Source organism: Larimichthys crocea, chromosome I, assembly GCF_000972845.2.
Source record: "Larimichthys crocea isolate SSNF chromosome I, L_crocea_2.0, whole genome shotgun sequence".
In the NCBI taxonomy this organism is placed as follows: domain Eukaryota; kingdom Metazoa; phylum Chordata; class Actinopteri; family Sciaenidae; genus Larimichthys; species Larimichthys crocea.
In genome coordinates, this window is record NC_040011.1 from 28584067 (window position 1) to 28601519 (window position 17453).

The window sequence follows — 17453 nt, forward strand, 5'->3', positions numbered from 1 at the left end:
GCGGACAATTAATGGCAGACCATGGGATGATGCACATCATCCTGTGACTAATATTCCTGTGTGTATTATTCAATGTGACTGAATGACCTCATGTTTGTGTTACGAAAAAAAAGACTGAGAAATATTGTATACGTCGTATACATCAGGGGTCTTCAACTAGGGGTCAACCAGGGGTCCGTCATAATAGACAATTTTCTCAATTTCTTTGTGAGAATTAGGAAATATAACAAAAATAATGAGTAAACTGCAAACTTTAATATGCAATAAAAAGCTACTTTTTACGAAAACTATTACTATTTACATATTTATAAATTATTCCATTATGCATGAACGTTTTATCAATCATAAACACATAAATAGTTAATAAGGTGAAATAAAAGGTGAATAAAATAAATATAAAAGTTATTACAGGCCAGACTTACAATGTGACACATTTTTAAAAATGTAATTACATGTGGGGGTCCCTGCTCCGTTTGTCTCTTGTCCAAGGGGTCCTTGGGCTGAAAAAGGTTGAAGATACATAATACAACATACAAACCTGAAACATTAATATCGTAACAATCATGATTTCAAAAGTTAATTACACATTCGCAATAAATTATTGTTATTTTAATAATAAATAAATAAGTGTTCTAATTATAATAAATAAATTATTGTTATAATAATAATACATAAATAGTTATTTTAATGATTAATAAATAATTGTACTAATTATAACAAACAAATTATTGTTATAATAATAATACATAAATAAATTATTGTTCTTTTAAATCAATAAATAATTGTCCTAAGTAATAAACAAAAAACAATTGTTCTATAAATAAATAAAATAAATAATTGTTCAATTGAAAAAAAAAACATGATAATAAATAAAAAATAAATAATTTTTCTAATTTGATATAATAAATAATTGTTATAATAAACAAATATTTTAAGAAATAAAAAATAAATAAATAAATTGTATAATATATATAAATGAGTGTTATAATTATAATAAATAATAATGTTTTGTTATTATTGTTGTAATAATAATAATAATAATAATAATAATAATAATAATAAAGTGTCATGTTTTATTTTTATGACTTCGTCAGCGTCTTGTCCCACGTGAATGACGTCGGCGAGACGTTTCCCATCATGGCGGCGGAAGGCAGTGAGGGGATGAGCGGTAACGGGGAGCTGGACGAGTCCTCAGGTAGTTTGATCAACACTGGTGAATTCACAGCTCGCAGCGTGTCGTTTCGCAGACGCGGCTGAGCTTTTGTTTCCTCTGCAGGCGTTTCATATTTAGAGGCTCCGACACGGAGCATTTTAAGGGCAGGCTTCAGGAGCTAGGCTAGGCTAACGTGGCTTGGACACGGAGCAGCTCTGCTCTCTAACTTTGACTGCTCTGCACTGCTTTGTTTGAATGAGTGTGAGCGGCTGCTGGCTGAACTCAGCACGAATTGAACGAGCTGTGTCCACAACACATCAGAGACAGTGAAGTTAGTGAGAACTGACGCGTCCGGACTGAGTGCTCTGAGGTTTTTGTGAATGAAACACACCTCTGCAGGTGTACACAGCTCGCGTTTCAAGTATAAAAGCCGCAAACTTCCGGTTTTGTTGTTTGTTTTGTTGCATGAATCACATGCTGAGGACACTGGATAGTTTACTCAGATGTTCAGCTCCATAACTGCTTTGACACCTCACAGATTAAACTCATCTCTCTCTCTCATCAGACCCTGTGAAGTTTGTTTGACTCGTTTGTATTCGTAATATAAAAGTAGCATGTGCATATGCAAACGCTGGGATACAACACATGTTGTTGTTGTTGTTGTTGTTGTTGTTGACATCTTTTCCACAAACTGGAAAGTTTATGAATTACGTCACATTACATTCATTCTTGTTTTGTGTGTGTGGCTTCTATTAAATTAAAAGTTTTTCATGATTTACAAAGTAAAGGAGCAAAAAAAAACAAAAAACAGAAGCACTCGAGTGTTTCCTTGTGTCTGTGTGGCCGCCACATGGCAGGAAGAGGAAGAAAGAGTCATAAAAGTGAGGCATCACCCAGTGAGAGTACAACAAACTGTGAAATCTGAAGTAACAGTCATGTTGAGTGAAAATAAATTGAAATTAGTTTTGATCTTCTCGACATTTTGTAACGTTCCCAGTAGATTTATAATTGTCTAAAATAATAAAATAAGTAGCAAAGAAGAAGCGTTTACCTGTTACTATGTTAATGTACTTACTTACCTTTGATCTCTTTAGCCATGGAGGCTTCTCAGGATCCTGCCTCGCTTCCGACCGAGATGGTAGAGATGTCGGAAGAAAACGGCAGTACGGCCGAGGCCCCCGAACCTCCCGTAGGCCCAAACCCCGATTCCTTCTCCATGCCTCCAGCTGCAGAAGACGAAGAGGGAGAAATACCTGCAGACTTTGAGCGCCTGTGGAAGGCCGCCCACGACAATCCTCAAGACTTCACCAGCTGGACCGACTTGCTGCAGTACTGCGAGCAAGAGGTGCGTGTTTATTGTCCTGACAGAGAGTAACGGAGGAGAAGATAGAACCGTCATGGTGCAATATCACCTCAAACTTTGAAATACTGACCTGTAGTGCCCCCATGAGGCCACACAAGACGTTGTTTGGTAAGCTTGCTGTAGCCTGAAGGACTGAATCTTTTCTCTCCTCCGTGTAGAGTCACGTCACAGCCTCACGCAGAGCGCTAGAGGCCTTCCTCGCTCGCTACCCGCTCTGCTACGGCTACTGGAAGAAATTCGCTGATCTGGAGCGCCGCGCTGGATACAACAACAAAGCAGAGGAGGTAAAACAGAAGAGAGAGTTTACAACTCAACACAATTAAGAATGATTTTAAGCAGCGATTTTCACAGGTTTTTATGAGCTGCTGTTCATGGCTGTGATGTGTTTTTGTCAGGTGTGTGTTCAGGGTTTGCAGGTAATCCCTCTGAGCGTAGATCTGTGGATCCACTTCATCAACCTGCTGCTGGGAACACTGGACATGAACCTGCCCGAGTCGCCCACACGGATTCGAAGGTAGATGAGCGCTCGCACACACACACACACACACACACACACGCACACGCATTTTAAGTATGTCAGTTCACCTTTATATATAAATCTGTATCTGTTTCCTCTTCAACCCTCAGTGTGTTTGAGGACGCGGTTCATGCAGCAGGTCTGGACTTCCACTCAGACCGACTTTGGGATCTTTATATTGAGTGGGAGAAGGAACAGGGGAACATGAGGAACGCAACAAGTGTCCTGGACAGAGTCCTCAGAGTCCCCACCCAGCTCTACAACACCCACTACGACAAGTAAGACCACACACACAGGCCAAATGTGTGTGTACGCCAATCTTAAGTACTTGAAAACAAATATATACACAAAGAAATTATATATATATTGATTTTAAATGTATTATTGTGAGTGCCAGGTTTACTTTTATAATGATGATGGCTGCGCTAGTTCTTGCTCTTTTCTTTCCCTATTAATCTCATTTTGCATCCTGCTGCGTCTTCTTCTCTCCCCTCTCCGTCAGGTTCAAGGAACACCTCAACAGCCACGAGCCCAAAGACGTTCTCTCACCGGAGGAGTACGAGGAGCTGAGGACGTTGTGCCGTCAGAGTCAGAAGGCAGAGCGTGCTGAACAGGCCCAGGAGGAGGAGGCGGAGAGGCCGCCGGGGGAGGAGGAGCCCGCCACACCCGAGGGCACAGACACAGTGAGTAACATCACAGCAGGATTTCAGTGTCATAAGTTTGTAACATGTATACTAGTGAGACACCAATTTATTATTTGTATGATTTTGTGTTTAGGAGGAATTGATGCAGAAGATCAGGGAACAGGTGCTGATCCGCAGGGACAAAGTTTACCAGGACAACGAAGGAGAAGTCCGCAAGAGATGGCACTTTGAAGACGCTGTGAGTTTTGTTCTCTTTCTACTCGACTTTGTTCTTCTTGTGCTTTTTCCACCCTCTCATTCATTCATTGTTACTTTGGAAACTATAACCAAGGAAAGTTTGATACCTGAGTTTTGAGAAACTTTACCCTAAACTTTTGATTATTGATATTTTACTTTGAGCAACACATTTTGTCCAGAAGCCTTTTTTTATTTAGTCAAAGAAGCTAAACTCAAATGTTAATTACTTTTCCTAAATGATATTTATGATTACCTGAATTATTGTTTCAATCGAACAATGAGTTCATTTAAACCAGGATTCAATTTCTCCTTCCGAAATGACAATTTCAGTACTCTGCTACAGAAACATTTTAGCAGGTTTCAAAAACCTTTCTCTAAACCGAAATCCAAATTCTCGATTATTGCCATTGTGCTAAAGTCCAGAAATAGTATTGATGCTTCTTCATGTTCCTTCTTCTTTTAGTGTCAGATTTAATTTTCTTGTAAATATTCTGCTGTCTTTTTCAAATGTTTATTTATTGAACTTGCTGCATCAGAAACTGATTCATTTATTTTTTTCTTCCTCTGATCTTCAGATCAAACGTCCGTACTTCCACGTCAAGCCACTCGACCGCCTCCAGCTGCGGGCCTGGCACTCCTACCTGGACTGGGAGATCGCTCAGCTGAACAAGGACACCAAAGACCCCAACCAAGGTGAAGACATAATGAACATACTGTCAGCTGTCACAGTCGCAGTGATTCTGTGGACTTGTGTTTTGACACTCTTGTCTACCACCAGATCCAGACCAGACAGCCACAGAGGGGTCAGAGGTCACAGCCCAACCTCAGGAAGAATCAGAGGATGCTGTGGTTGCCCATGACGACTACAGGGTTCGCATCTTGTTTGAGCGGTGCCTGATCGCCTGTGCTCTGTACGAGGAGTTCTGGACCAGGGTAAGTGTTATTGCCTGTTGTGTATGTATCCTAAAGACTAGATTAAGAAGAGAAGTTTGCTTGAAGTGTGTGACATGTTCTTGTTTTTGTTGTTCAGTACACTCAGTACCTGGAGGCGCAGAATGTGGATGAGGCTCGGGCTGTTTTCAGGCGAGCGTGTGAGGTTCACCTGACGTACAAACCCAACATCCACATGCACTGGGCCACCTTTGAGGAAAGGCATGGTACGACAGCACACACTGCATAAACAGTGCTTGAATTTCTATAAAAGTGTGTCATGAACACTCCATCATGTTCTCCATTAGGTGACTTAACCGAGGCACGACGAGTACTGGAAGCCCTGGAGAAAACCCTACCAGGATTGGCGGTGGTCCGTCTTCGCAGGGCGGCTTTAGAGAGACGAGCAGGCCACCTGGATCATTCAGAGGCCTTGCTGCGGGAGGCGGTGGCAGAATCCAAAGAGAAGCCCATGTTACACGCTTTCTACTCCATCAAACTGGCTCGTCTGCTGCTGAAACTGGGCAGGAACCCCAGCAGAGCACGCAGGGTTTTACAGGAGGCGCTGGATATCAGTCCGGTAAGAGCTGCAAACATTTCAGGCAGTAACACCACCACAGGGTTTGATCACTGTCCTCTTAACCTGATGTCCTAACGGTGTGATAACAGCAGGAGTTCAAGCTAGAGGGAAATGTTGCAGGTAGTGATTCTCATCCATAGCAAAAACATGTGACCATCGAGGCACGTCCTGTCTGTAGAATGAGGAGTTGCCTTCAGCTTTCTGTCTCTCTCCAGCAGCTGCTTACTTTAGGGAGGTCGGCTGTACCCTGGCTAGTGTCTCCTATCAGCTGCTGGAGCCTCCTTCCTTAAAAATCTACAGACTTCACTTGATGGCCAATTAGTTTAATTTGTAATTTACATAAACTCGTTTATGGAGGATAATCCTGTCCACGGCCTTTAAAATCAATTCTTCTTTTTAATTGTAATAAAAAAGAAGAAACCAGGCCAAGCTTTGCAGTTAAAAACAAAAACAGGGTTTTATTTTTCTATCCACAAGACGGCGCTCCAGCTACACAGTCGTCTTGCCTGGCTCTCTCTCACAGTGTCAGTAAGAGACTCCACAAGCCCGCTTTGCTCTGCTGCCATTTTAGAGACACAAACAAGCAGCAGTGAGATCCTTTTTGATTATTGATTCAAGTAGCCAACAGGGGAGGCGTCCTTCACTCCACATTCTCACGAGGGATAATTTTCATGCTGCAGGCGGTTTAACTAAAAACATTAAAGCAAAACAGGGAGAAAGTCTCACTCCTAGTCTCATGTTTATTTGTGCCCTGACATCACACTATGATCACATCCCATTTTCTTCGTAACGAATACTTAGTGTGGTACCATCAAACTAAAAAACATACCTTCGCACTTGAACAGTAAAAAGCCAAATTTCAGTACTCAAGAAACACACATGGTAACTATTGTGTCCTCCCTCCAGGATAATGATAAACTGCACTTGAACCTGTTGGAGTTGGAGGTGTCGGGCGACCCCTGGGCTTCAGCTGAGGCCGTGCAGGAGTGTGTGACGCGAGCCCTGGCAGCTCCCCTCGCCCCACACACCAAGATCCTCTTCTCACAGAGAGGCCTGCAGTTCGCCGAGGACTACAGCAACTCGATCCAGAGGTCAGAGTTCAGCTGAAGTCTTCTGATTCTGGCAGATATTTTAAATTCAGTTGCTCATGTAAAGCATTTATTATTCATTCAATCTTGTTTTTTTGTTGTCTGTCTGCAGTGTGCTGACTGTCTATGAGGAGCATCAGAAACTGCTGAGGGAGCTGGGTGGAACAAAGAGAGAAGCAGAGAACGGGTGAGAAGTTAAATCATAAAGTAGCGTATGGTTTGATCCCTTTGTTTCATGTTGGACTGGTTGATGAATGACTGGATCTCTAGGGACGAGGACTCGGAAAAGCTGAGCAAAAGTGACGACGGCTCCGCTGTTGCTGTGTCTGCACAAGCTCCACCTACCATGCCACACGTCCCCATCACCACGCCCCCTCCACCTGTGATGGGCGCCGACATGACCGCACAGACCGGCTACGGGGGATACAGCAGCTGGTACCAGGTAAGATTTGAGATTTTACAAATAGAGGATGAGTCTTTAGATAAAAAAAATTTTAGATCAGTGATTGAAAAAATGGTTCAAATGAAGGTAAACAGACTGTATAGGAGGATTCGGGTGGGTACACTATAGCAAAGTTCAGTTTCTGAGATGTTCTGTGAGTCTTATTACCTGTTTTTGTTGTGATTCTTTTCCAGCAACCGCAGTACGGCAGCTACGGTTACCAGAACACCTGGAACTACAACCAGGGTTACTATCCTCCTAGTTAAAGTGAACAACAGTGACTGTGACACTAAAGAGGCCACATGAGGCAGTTTGACCCTGAACGAGCTGAACAACAAACTGAAACATCAAGTTCTGTCAGTCCACCTGCTAAAAAAAAAAAAAAAAACCCAGCATCCTTTCCGCTCCGTCCGTCCTCTGAGTTACCTCACTGTCCTGGAATCTGGGGCCGGAGTTGTTTTTAACATGTCGTGTCATTTTCAGTGTTGATTCGGAGGGACAGGTGGAAAGATAAAAAAACAAAACAAAAAAGGAATCGCCCATTCTCAGTACATCAGTGTCTCTGTTTTAATCAGAAATATTTTTGTATTTGTTTGCAAGCTTTGCTCCTGTTTTAAAGTCATCTAAGTTTATCAAACTTTACAGCTGATGTATGACTGACATTTTTGTACCATTCCAGAATAGGCTTTGTTGTTTTTTTTCTAATGTATATAAAGGTGTTTTATAGTGTGCCACAGCATTTTGTGTCGTATGTCTGTTTTGCTCGTACTTTCAAGAACCAGGATGAAAAATCACTCATTAGTTGTGACACGTAAACTTTTTGGTCTGTGGGAGGAAAAAGCTACAGCATGCTCATATCTACAGCAAGTTGGGAAATTTTCTGTCTGATCATCAGCTAAGTTTTATAGTCACAAGACCTTTAGGGTGCCAGCATTCAAAAGCAAACGTCCATAAAATTCACATAAGCAGGCTAAGCAATCAAACCTTCTTCTTAAAGAGCCATTGGCAACAGTCCACTTACACACACGGACGGTGAGGGAGAAGGTCTCAGAGTGAATTTAACCGACTTTTGCTCCAGGCTGGTAGCTTAAAGAGTGCAAGAGATGTAATGTAAAGGAAATGCGGAGAGTACGCTCCTTCCTGATTTTAATTGTTGCCTGTTAGTTTGATAAACTGACTAGACTACAGCGTCTGAAACTTACCAGCTTCAGGCCTTTTTTACAGCAGACATTAACAATGGATCTGTTCCTAGTCAATTGTTCCGGTAAGGTAAGACGGTGAGCCAGCATTATTTACACCTGTGCTTTTCCTACTGTGACATGTCAAAATGTCTCCTGTGAAAAAGGCCTGTTGATATCTCACTTCTAACTTTCTATGTCATGGAGTTCAGCTAGTGCTTTTTAGACTCTTAGACTTTGGCCTATTCCAGTATTACGTGGTTCAATAAAACGCCTGAAACCAACCATGCCACATAACTCGACTATGATGAGAGTTCAGTGTCGGTCTTTATGAATCTCTCTTTTGAAATCAATCCCCCGGATTAGTCCTGATAATGAGTGGTGCAGTGGCCCGTGGATCTTTCTATTGTTTCCACACAACCTTTTGTAATCTGTGCACTTGTTCAACCGTCTATATGTGTTGATTTAATTTGTTAAAGAATAATGCTGCCAATATTGTAGTTAACAAAACACATGAAAAGAAAGACAATGTGTCCATCTGTCTCCACACACGTCTTCTACTGAGGACGTAAACCTGTAAAAATGGGTCACAGATATATAGTTGTTTTTTAAAGGGCTAAATATTTCCTGAAACAGCTTTGTAGTTTTCAGCAAATGTTACTCAAACAGGAGTAAATCTTTGGTGCTCTATGGCACAGATGAAGATATATCAGGCTACACAAACAATCACTTCAATGTTGTTTATGTTCTTTTTATAACAAGAATATTAATAAATACCACCAGCCTTCGTTTAAGGAAGGTCACACATATGACTTGTAGAAAATCGAGTCCACCATTGTAATTCTGAGTCATCTTTATTTTGAGTAGATTCTCGGTGATTATGCAGACATAACTGTCAATATATTTTAACTTATAAAAAAAACTGGTAAAGTAGAATGTCACAAAATCAGGAAGATCGTGAGGATTTCATTTAAGGCCCTTTCAGAACCAACTGAACATGTTTTTTTTTTTGTTTTTTTAATTAAACAATTCTGTACTGCGTCTTTCTATATTTTTTATAAATGTGTTGTTGAAAACGATGAAGCAGTATCCATCAGAAGCCAGCTAGCTTCACTTTGTAAAAGTCACTGTCAGTCTCACTTCACACAAACCAAACAATAACAAGTGAAATCAATCAGCCCAGAATGGCATAAGGCATCATTCAGCGAGTTAACCAACCGTTTTTTTCCCCCCAACGTCTTAAAAGTAGTTAAAACACAATCTGAACGCAGCCTCGAGCTGCATCTGTCTGCTTCAGTTCAGTTAGCTGGCTTATTGAGAGATACTAAAAAGGTGGCGGCTCTGTTCCTGGATCAGACTGGTGTCTCTTGTGTTGATGTAGTGGAGGTGGTGAGGTAGGCTCACAGAGCAGGTCCTCCTGATCTCACTTTTTGGTAACAACCAGCACAGCTGAAGGCACCAAACCTGAAAGCAGACAATGGAAAGTCATGACAAAGGTCAGACAGAGCTGCTGACTGGATGGTTTATTATATAATATTACAGTAACATGGTCAATATTCAAATGTAGCTCCCAGTCCAGCGCTCACCCAGCTCTTTGAGGGGCTTCTCCATGTCCAGTTCGGTGTATTCGTGGCGAGGGTAGGGTGACAGCAGTGAGATGTCCTGACCCTCAGGCGTGTTGCTGTTCATCTGTACGTAGACACGCACCGCCGCCAGCGGCTCCTGAGCCTTGAAGGCTGTTGTGATGGTCGAGCCGTCCAGCAGACGGACCTTTGCAGTAAAGAAGTGGAACAGCAAAGTGAAGGAGGAGGAGAGAAAGAGTGGGTGACAGATGAGAAACATGTTGGGACATAAATGTTATGTGCTATTTTGATACACGTTTGTGACAGAAAACAAAGGATGAAACACTCGTGTCTGTTTGTCTGCATGTGTGTGTGCTCTGTACATCAGCGGCGTGAAGAGCAGCATGTAGGTGTGTGTGTCTGAAGCCTGTACCTGTATCCTGGACTCATCATACTCCTTCTTAGTAGGTGGGGGGCCGTGACTGGTGGGCGACGACGGGCTGGGCTGGGCAGGTTGGGACGATGCAGCTGCACTCGGCGTTCCACCGCCACCAAACTAAACAAAAAGAAATAATCTGATTATGAAGTGAATAGGAAAAAAAGGACAATAGACGCTGGACAAATAACTAGGCCGATGGTTGGGTTACCTTTTGTGCTCTCTCCTCTCTGTCCCGTGCGATCTTTTCTTTAACCCTCTGCCTGACAGGGACAAAGACAAGCAACACAGTGACAGCCACGAAGAATGCACAGCAGTCCAACAGTACAATTTGTCACTTTGAGTTTCTTCTCTTCATTTCCTCTCACTGTTTAAGAGTTAAGAAACTTCAGCCATCCTTGATTTTATTTTTAAACTGTCATCTGCTACTCTGGTTCCAGACCAACATTTTCTGAGCATACAGAACAAAGAAGTAAGAATAATAGTTATTATTATTTTCATTATTTCAGTCTGATTATCAGGCTAATAATTTACATTTCCCTTTGGCCCTCTCGGAAACAATGCCTCCGTTATCTCTGTTTGACTATGATAACCACTGTTAAATATCATTATCTGAAAAAACGTGTTATAATGAATATCTTACCTTGCCAGTTTGTCCTCCATCTTCTCTCTTCTGCGCTGATCAGCGAGTTTTTTCATATCATCATCCTGCAGCTTTTGGCGAATCTGCTGCAGCTCTTGGCCCTGTTTCCTCCGCTGCTTTTCCCTCTCCAACTCTTCCTCCCGCTCTCGCTCTCTTCTCTCCGCCTGCTTCACCCGCATCAGCTCCTCTAGCCTGAATAACAGACACCAACGCAGGAATCAGTTCAACATACAAGGACGGCAACGTTTGCCTTTTTACTCATAGAAGCGATGAACAAAAAAATGAAGTTATTCCTGAGTATGTTTGGCTACGAGCACAAAACAGTCATACTGGAGAGATGAGGTGTTTTTGGTGTGTGTGTGTGTGCTCTGACCTTTTAACTTGCTCAAGTCTCTCCTCCTCTGACATTGACTTATTTTCACTTTCCTCGCTATTATTGTTGCTGCCGTCTCCTTCTGAAGTCAAAACACAAGATGGTGAAAAAAAAGAGAAACAGAGAAAGAGTTATACATTGTGGAGTATTAAAATGTTTTCCTGTCAACCACAAACTAAAGAGTAAAGTCACATGCACACACAGACAGAAAGAAACTAACTGACATCATATTCACTGTAAATCAGCAGTGACTAACTACCATGAAACCTAATTTAACTTTTCTTCTTTCCTCCAATAATGGCCATTTTACCACAGACCGACACCAACTCTATTATTTACATTTGAAATTTGTCCCAAAAGAAGAAAAATTAAATGATTAAAACTATTTAGTCGATGTTCCTACTAAGTTGCATGATGGGAGAATACTGCTGTAACCCTCATTGCTCTTTTTAGTGCTTTTTTATTACTGAACGGCAGCAGTGCTTGATGCTGGCCTCTAAACATATTGGGAACCTGTTTTTCTTCAGGTTTTTGTTCAGCTCGTATCCTGTGATCCATTTCCAGCAACTGAACTGAAACTAACCATTTTCTGTTTGAAGTTTTATGAATAGCATTGTTAAAGAAACACACCCGTTAAATCCAGCTTGTTAACAGCACAGCTTTTGATGTTAATCTTCCAGTTGATTTTACTAATGACTATTCTTACGTAACTACTTTTGTATAGTATTTCTCTTGCTGTAAAACTTTTTTTTTTGTAAACCCTTCATACAAAAGACTACTAGAGGACTTTCTACAACCAATCAGCCCTCTGACTGTACCAAACTTTACTTTACTATATCAAACCTTTGTGGCAGGTGATCTATGTAGTGTATGTCCCGATATTGTAAGTTTCTAGAAAAACTATTCAGAAACTAAATAAATTATAAAATAACCAGAACAGGTTGTCTGTTTTTTGTCTAATGATGTGAAATAAATACCTGACAAATGAAGAAACTTCATACAAAAACTACATCTCCCACAATGCCCTAATGGCTACTATATATATCTATATATATTATATATATATATATATCTATTATTATATATATATATATATCTCACAGCCACATTGTACATCCCTAGGTGACTTTCATGGGGGTGTCTGTGTGTCTGTCTGGCTGCTTCCATCACACTATCAGGCCCCTTCCTGTCCCCCCAAGCGGCACAACAGATCCAGACCTTCAGCAGTGTCTGCTAGTGTTGGCTGTTCAGCGGTGGACTGGCCGTCTGCTGCTCCCCCCAGGACGTTCCCCACAGGCGGCACATAGGGCTCGTCGATGTCTGGGTCGTTCTCATGTTCCATTAACCTGAGGACAGCACATCGCACCACACTGATTAGCAGCGGACAGATGAAGGCCGGGTCCACGCTGGCAGTTTGTGTGTCACGCTCACCAGTCCATGGCTTGCTCTATTCCCTGGTTTCCTGTTTTGGCCACCGCCTTCTCCCTAAAAAAAAAAACACGAGCTGATGTTAAACAGTTTTACTTTGAAAAGTGTGTACTTTAAAATCTGTGTATTGTCTGGTGCCACTCACGCTCTGTTTCTCTCAAAGCCCATCTCCAGCAGGCTCTCTAGTGTTGTTTGCTCTGCCATTTTGACCTGAAACACATTTTAAACACAACTCGTGTTAGATATACTGCAGCACTACTGTTATTTTATTTATTTTTTGGGCCTTTTTCAAGCTTTATTTTGATAGAGACAGCGAGAAGAGTGACAGGAAATGTGAGGAGAGAGAGATGGCATGCGGGAAAGAGCCACAGGTTTGAACCCTGGACTGCTAAACAGTTGAACACCGCCCCAGCACTGCTGTCATTTACTGTTTATAACAACAGACCAGGCTCTAACTTCATCGACCCTGATTTACGAGCTGAAGTCGACACAGCAGCTCATCCTTCAGCCCAGTCACGTGTGAAGAAGCTAACTCACATTACCATTAAAAAGGTCGTGATCAGACATTACACGTGTCCTCGCTGCTCTGCAGCTGCAGCTTCATATAAACACGATCACTGCCGTCATGCTAAAATTAGCATCAATGTTGCTAACGTTAGCTTCGTTTGGCTAGCGTGATTAAAGACGACCGGGAGCGCGTGCGAGCGCCGCGTGACCTCATCTATTAATGTTTGTTTGTGTGTCACGTGTAAAGGCACACGGACGGGCTGTTGTTTTTATTTCTAAAAGCGGTAATATCAGCGAATACATTCATGAAGACAACACCAGCTAGCTACTCACACATCAGTCAACACCGCTTCACAGGTACGGGAGCTCGCATAGGTCAAACAGAGCAGAGTTGCAGAAAAGCGATTTTTTTTTCCTTCCCCCCAACCTGCCTTTTCCAGCTTTGTTTACTTCATAAATCAGTTTGTAATATATTATAAATAATTTATGTATATGTTTCATATTTAAAGTTTTAATTCATATATACATACATAAACATAAAATGAACCTTGAAAATAAACATAACAGAGAGTATATCCAGCATACACTGTGATAAATTAACATCTCTGAAGCAACCAAAATAAACATTCAAGGCCAGAGAGTCCCAGAGGTCATATGTGTAAATTATTACTTGATATAAACAATCAGTGTATATTCTCTGTACAGTCTCTCAAACACTAAATTCTTTATAAGGTTTTAGATCTATATATCGTATAGTTTACTTTTACTTGGCTTTTATCTTACTGTTTTTGTTTTTAGTTAACTGTTATCTATACCCTGTGTATATAGTGTTAAATTGTATATCTTATAGGTGTATAGTGGTAAAGTTTTTTCTTGGGATGTTATGTTCAAATGTTTTTGTTTGTTCTTGCTATTACTACCATCTAACTTACCGTTTGGGAGCTGCTGTAACCAAAACAATTTCCCTGCGGGGATTAATAAAGTATTTCTGATTCTGATTCTGATAACACCCTTTCAAATGCAATCTCTCGTGGGCTCATGTCCCTTCTAGAAAGACTGGAATCAGTCTCTTATAAGGTCCTAAATCTACATGGTTTACCTAAATGCTCTGTTAGACTAGTTCATTCCCACGCCAGTTTCTTTTATTTCCTCTGCTAAAGTGCTGTACAAATATTGAGATTATATTAGCCAGTGGTGGATTCAGTACTCAGATTCATTGTTTGAGTAAAAGTGGCACACAAATGTAAAAATACTGTACATACAAAATGTTGTATTTGCATGTTATGTCGTTATTTATTTTATATTGTTGAGTTATTACTGATTCAAGATTGCATGAGCATTTTGATTCTGTAGCAAGTTGAGCTCATGTTTGTGAGCTAAACCTATAAAATGGTACAACAGTATAAAGTATAAAGGATATAAAGTGCACTATTTGTCTCAAAATGTAGAGAGTACCATAAAACAAAAAGATAAAGAATAAAGTACAAATACCTCAAAATTGTACTTTAGAGGAGGATTACTTTAGTAAATGTACTTTCTACTAATGTTTTCCTCCATGCTATTCACAAGAAATATAACTGAGACTGCCGATGCTTCTGTTGCTGCAGTTACCTTGGGACAAACTAAAACTCTTTCTGTTTCTTTCTCACAATGATTTAACTTTATTGTTTTTGCATATAGATCAGTGTACTTTATTGGCCTTGGTAATACATCGATTACTGACGAGAAGAGGTCAAAAGAGTAGATGTCATAAAGGTTTTGACAGTTATATGACATTTTGAGGGACCTTTAGACTAATTTATGTGGAGCTCAAACATGCTCAGTAGTTTCTTTGTTCAAGAGAGTTATATTCTTTAGAGTATTCTTTTTGGGTGCATCGGCTATGACTGATTTTCTCTCTATTTATTTATTTATTTATTTATTTTATTCAGTTAATAAATTATAATTACGTCAATATCTCAGTAGTTTTTGGAAAATGTGACAGCAGAGGCAGGAAGCAATTGCACTAGATGAAGAGGCCTAAGTGTGGACGCTGAAGTGCTTTGAGGCAGGATGGTGTCTCTTATGAGCTGCTCTCCATCTTGTATGATTTCATCCCATCCGTGTGTGTCTGTGGGTGTTCAAACACAATGCAATTTGCTGACGACTTTTATGGGCAGGTTGGGCTTGTTACATATTTACAGTAAGTGTAATGATTAATGTTTCCTCTTCCCCACACAGTCTTAAGCAGCGTTCATTCACGAGTCCACCATTACTGAGGGACAGACTTCTGTCACCTCTGTCTGACTTCTCTCCTCTTTTTAAAGCTCAAACACTGACTGTCTGCTTCTACCCTTTATTTGTTCGACTTGCTTTACCTCACATGTTTAATTGGTCTTTTTCTGACTTTTCTCACAGAATTAATGACTGAATTGAGCCTCATTTGCTTGGTGAGTATGAGTTTTTTATATGCTCTGTCTGAAAATGAGTACTCAAAGAATGTTGATGTTTTATGTCATCATACGTCAGTCACTTTACACTTAATTTGTAGACTGTGAGACAACAAAAACCTTTACTAGTTTGCAATCACATCAAGATTATCGTGTAATGTATTTTGTATTGATTAAATATTAACTGTGCTCTCCTTCTACGACCAACTTGAGCAGCTAGTCACCGGACATGCTTTTATTTTTTTTGATTATTAAAAATCAATCAAAGCAATTGAGCATGTCTGATCTGATCCAAAATCACGGTTGTAAAGAGAGACCCAAAATGGCTATTGAGGAAATTCATGAATTGAGTGAAAACTGAATTAAGCTCCTAATGGGAATTATTGGTTGCCAGGCAACAAGCATGTTTTCATTCTGTAAATTCAGTTGTTGGATGGTTGTGTTTGCCAAGAAATTAATTTGCACAGCTGCTAGAGGGGCAACATTTCCAATTTTATATCAGTAGAAAAAAAATAGATTTTGACTCTGACTTTAATCTGACTCCTGTCAAAAGGAGAAAGGTGAAGATATCTACTAGTATTGAGTCAATTCTGCGTAACAAAAGTTTGAAGATTCAAATATAAATTGTTCACAAAATTTCTTATCACAGCACTGACCAGACTATCTGTTCAGACTTGTCATTAAGGTGTTTTTATCACAAACACATTCATTGTAATTTTAATGCTGAGATTTACAGATTTTCTGAACTCACTAACACTTTCACAGTTTAATTATCTGGTAATAAAAATATCTGAGTGGACAAAGTCGAAGGCGACAATAGGGGTGAACCTACCCTTAAATTGTTTTATGGCTGTGTTTTGTACAGAAGGAGAGGGTTAAGGGTCAAAGCTCAGTCATGATATGTTTCTGAAAAACTAAGGAGAGGATACAATGAAATGATACACATTTGTGTTTACAACTCTTGTTCAAAGCCATATCAACACCTGTATGTAAAAGATTAATTATAATACACTAAAGGCTGAAATTTACTGAGCTGGAACCTCTTGAATCCTTTGATTGAATGAATGACCCTGATTTTATTGCTGTCATAAGGGTAACATATTTCTTAAAGCAGTAAAAGCCTGAGGAAGACATGGTGTAAGATATTTCTCTTTATTAGGTGTGGGTGGTATTATCACATGAGGCCTCAGAAAGAAAACAGCAGTAAAATAATGTCATGTGATAAGTGAAGCCAGACCAAAAGAGGGCAGCATAATTTCATATGTGTGAAACTTTTGCCACACTGGTGCCATGTAGTTCAAGTATGTATGTGAAATTATTATCTTTGAACCACTGTTGGGAACGGGGAGTTTAAAGGACTCTGCTTGGAACAATCCACACTCCATATTAAAACTTATATCAAATGCAAGATGGTCATGTTTAATGTGTATGTTACTTTGATTAGGATCAAATGATCCTAATCAAAGAGAGTTTTTACAATCACACCAAATAAAGGTTTTCAAGCACTTGGAGCAACGTCTGTCTATTTGTATTACTGAATGGTAGATGTCAGCAGAAGACTGACCAACTAATATTGTGGTGAAATAAATCCCACCGCCTCGACATTCTCATGGTCTGCACGTGCCGTCAGCTGTGCTGTTTCTCTGGGTCTCACCAGCTGTAACAGCATCTCCATATGGAAAAACTCTGGCTTCCAGTGGAGCTGCTGTTATCTATGGAGGGACACCTCTTGTCATCGAGGAGTTGCTGGGACTCTCTCTATTTTACAGTTCACACATCAGACTCTCAAATGTTACAAAGTTGTGTACAGTAACATCTTGTATTTGTTGTTGTTGTTTGCTGGCTGCTCTTTGCAATAAAATGATACCTTAAAACCTGTTTTTCATTGTTCTTTTCGTGCAGAGAAAGCACAAAGATGACACTGAAGGACACCTCACTTTATC

At 40.3% G+C, this 17453-nt stretch overlaps 2 protein-coding genes across 4 annotated transcripts; one reads left to right on the forward strand and one right to left on the reverse strand.

Moving 5' to 3' along the window:
- The first annotated feature begins 1099 nt into the window (after positions 1-1099).
- Positions 1100-7693, forward strand: si:ch211-114c17.1 (pre-mRNA-processing factor 39). Its single transcript, XM_010749671.3, has 15 exons — positions 1100-1195; positions 2248-2498; positions 2675-2800; positions 2912-3030; positions 3144-3311; positions 3536-3716; positions 3811-3915; positions 4490-4607; positions 4693-4847; positions 4945-5071; positions 5153-5424; positions 6331-6515; positions 6625-6699; positions 6783-6954; positions 7149-7693. Exons 1-15 carry the CDS (start codon positions 1138-1140, stop codon positions 7218-7220), a joined length of 2184 nt encoding a protein of 727 aa, XP_010747973.3. The 5' UTR covers positions 1100-1137; the 3' UTR covers positions 7221-7693.
- Positions 7694-8967: 1274 nt separating this feature from the next.
- On the reverse strand, positions 8968-13496 carry ubxn1 (UBX domain protein 1). 3 transcript variants are annotated; one of them, XM_010749672.3, is made up of 10 exons: positions 13415-13496; positions 12720-12784; positions 12578-12631; positions 12365-12492; positions 11147-11228; positions 10774-10965; positions 10342-10393; positions 10128-10250; positions 9719-9902; positions 8968-9596 (listed from the first exon to the last, which is right to left on the reverse strand). In XM_010749672.3, exons 2-10 carry the CDS (start codon positions 12776-12778, stop codon positions 9556-9558), a joined length of 915 nt encoding a protein of 304 aa, XP_010747974.2. In that variant the 5' UTR covers positions 12779-12784; positions 13415-13496; the 3' UTR covers positions 8968-9555. The 3 variants fall into 3 exon arrangements, with proteins under 3 accessions (XP_010747974.2, XP_027138086.1, XP_027138084.1); XM_027282285.1 differs by lacking the exon at positions 13415-13496 and adding an exon at positions 13117-13135 and having other exon boundaries at positions 11147-11225; XM_027282283.1 differs by lacking the exon at positions 13415-13496 and adding an exon at positions 13117-13135.
- Between the last annotated feature and the right edge of the window lie 3957 nt (positions 13497-17453).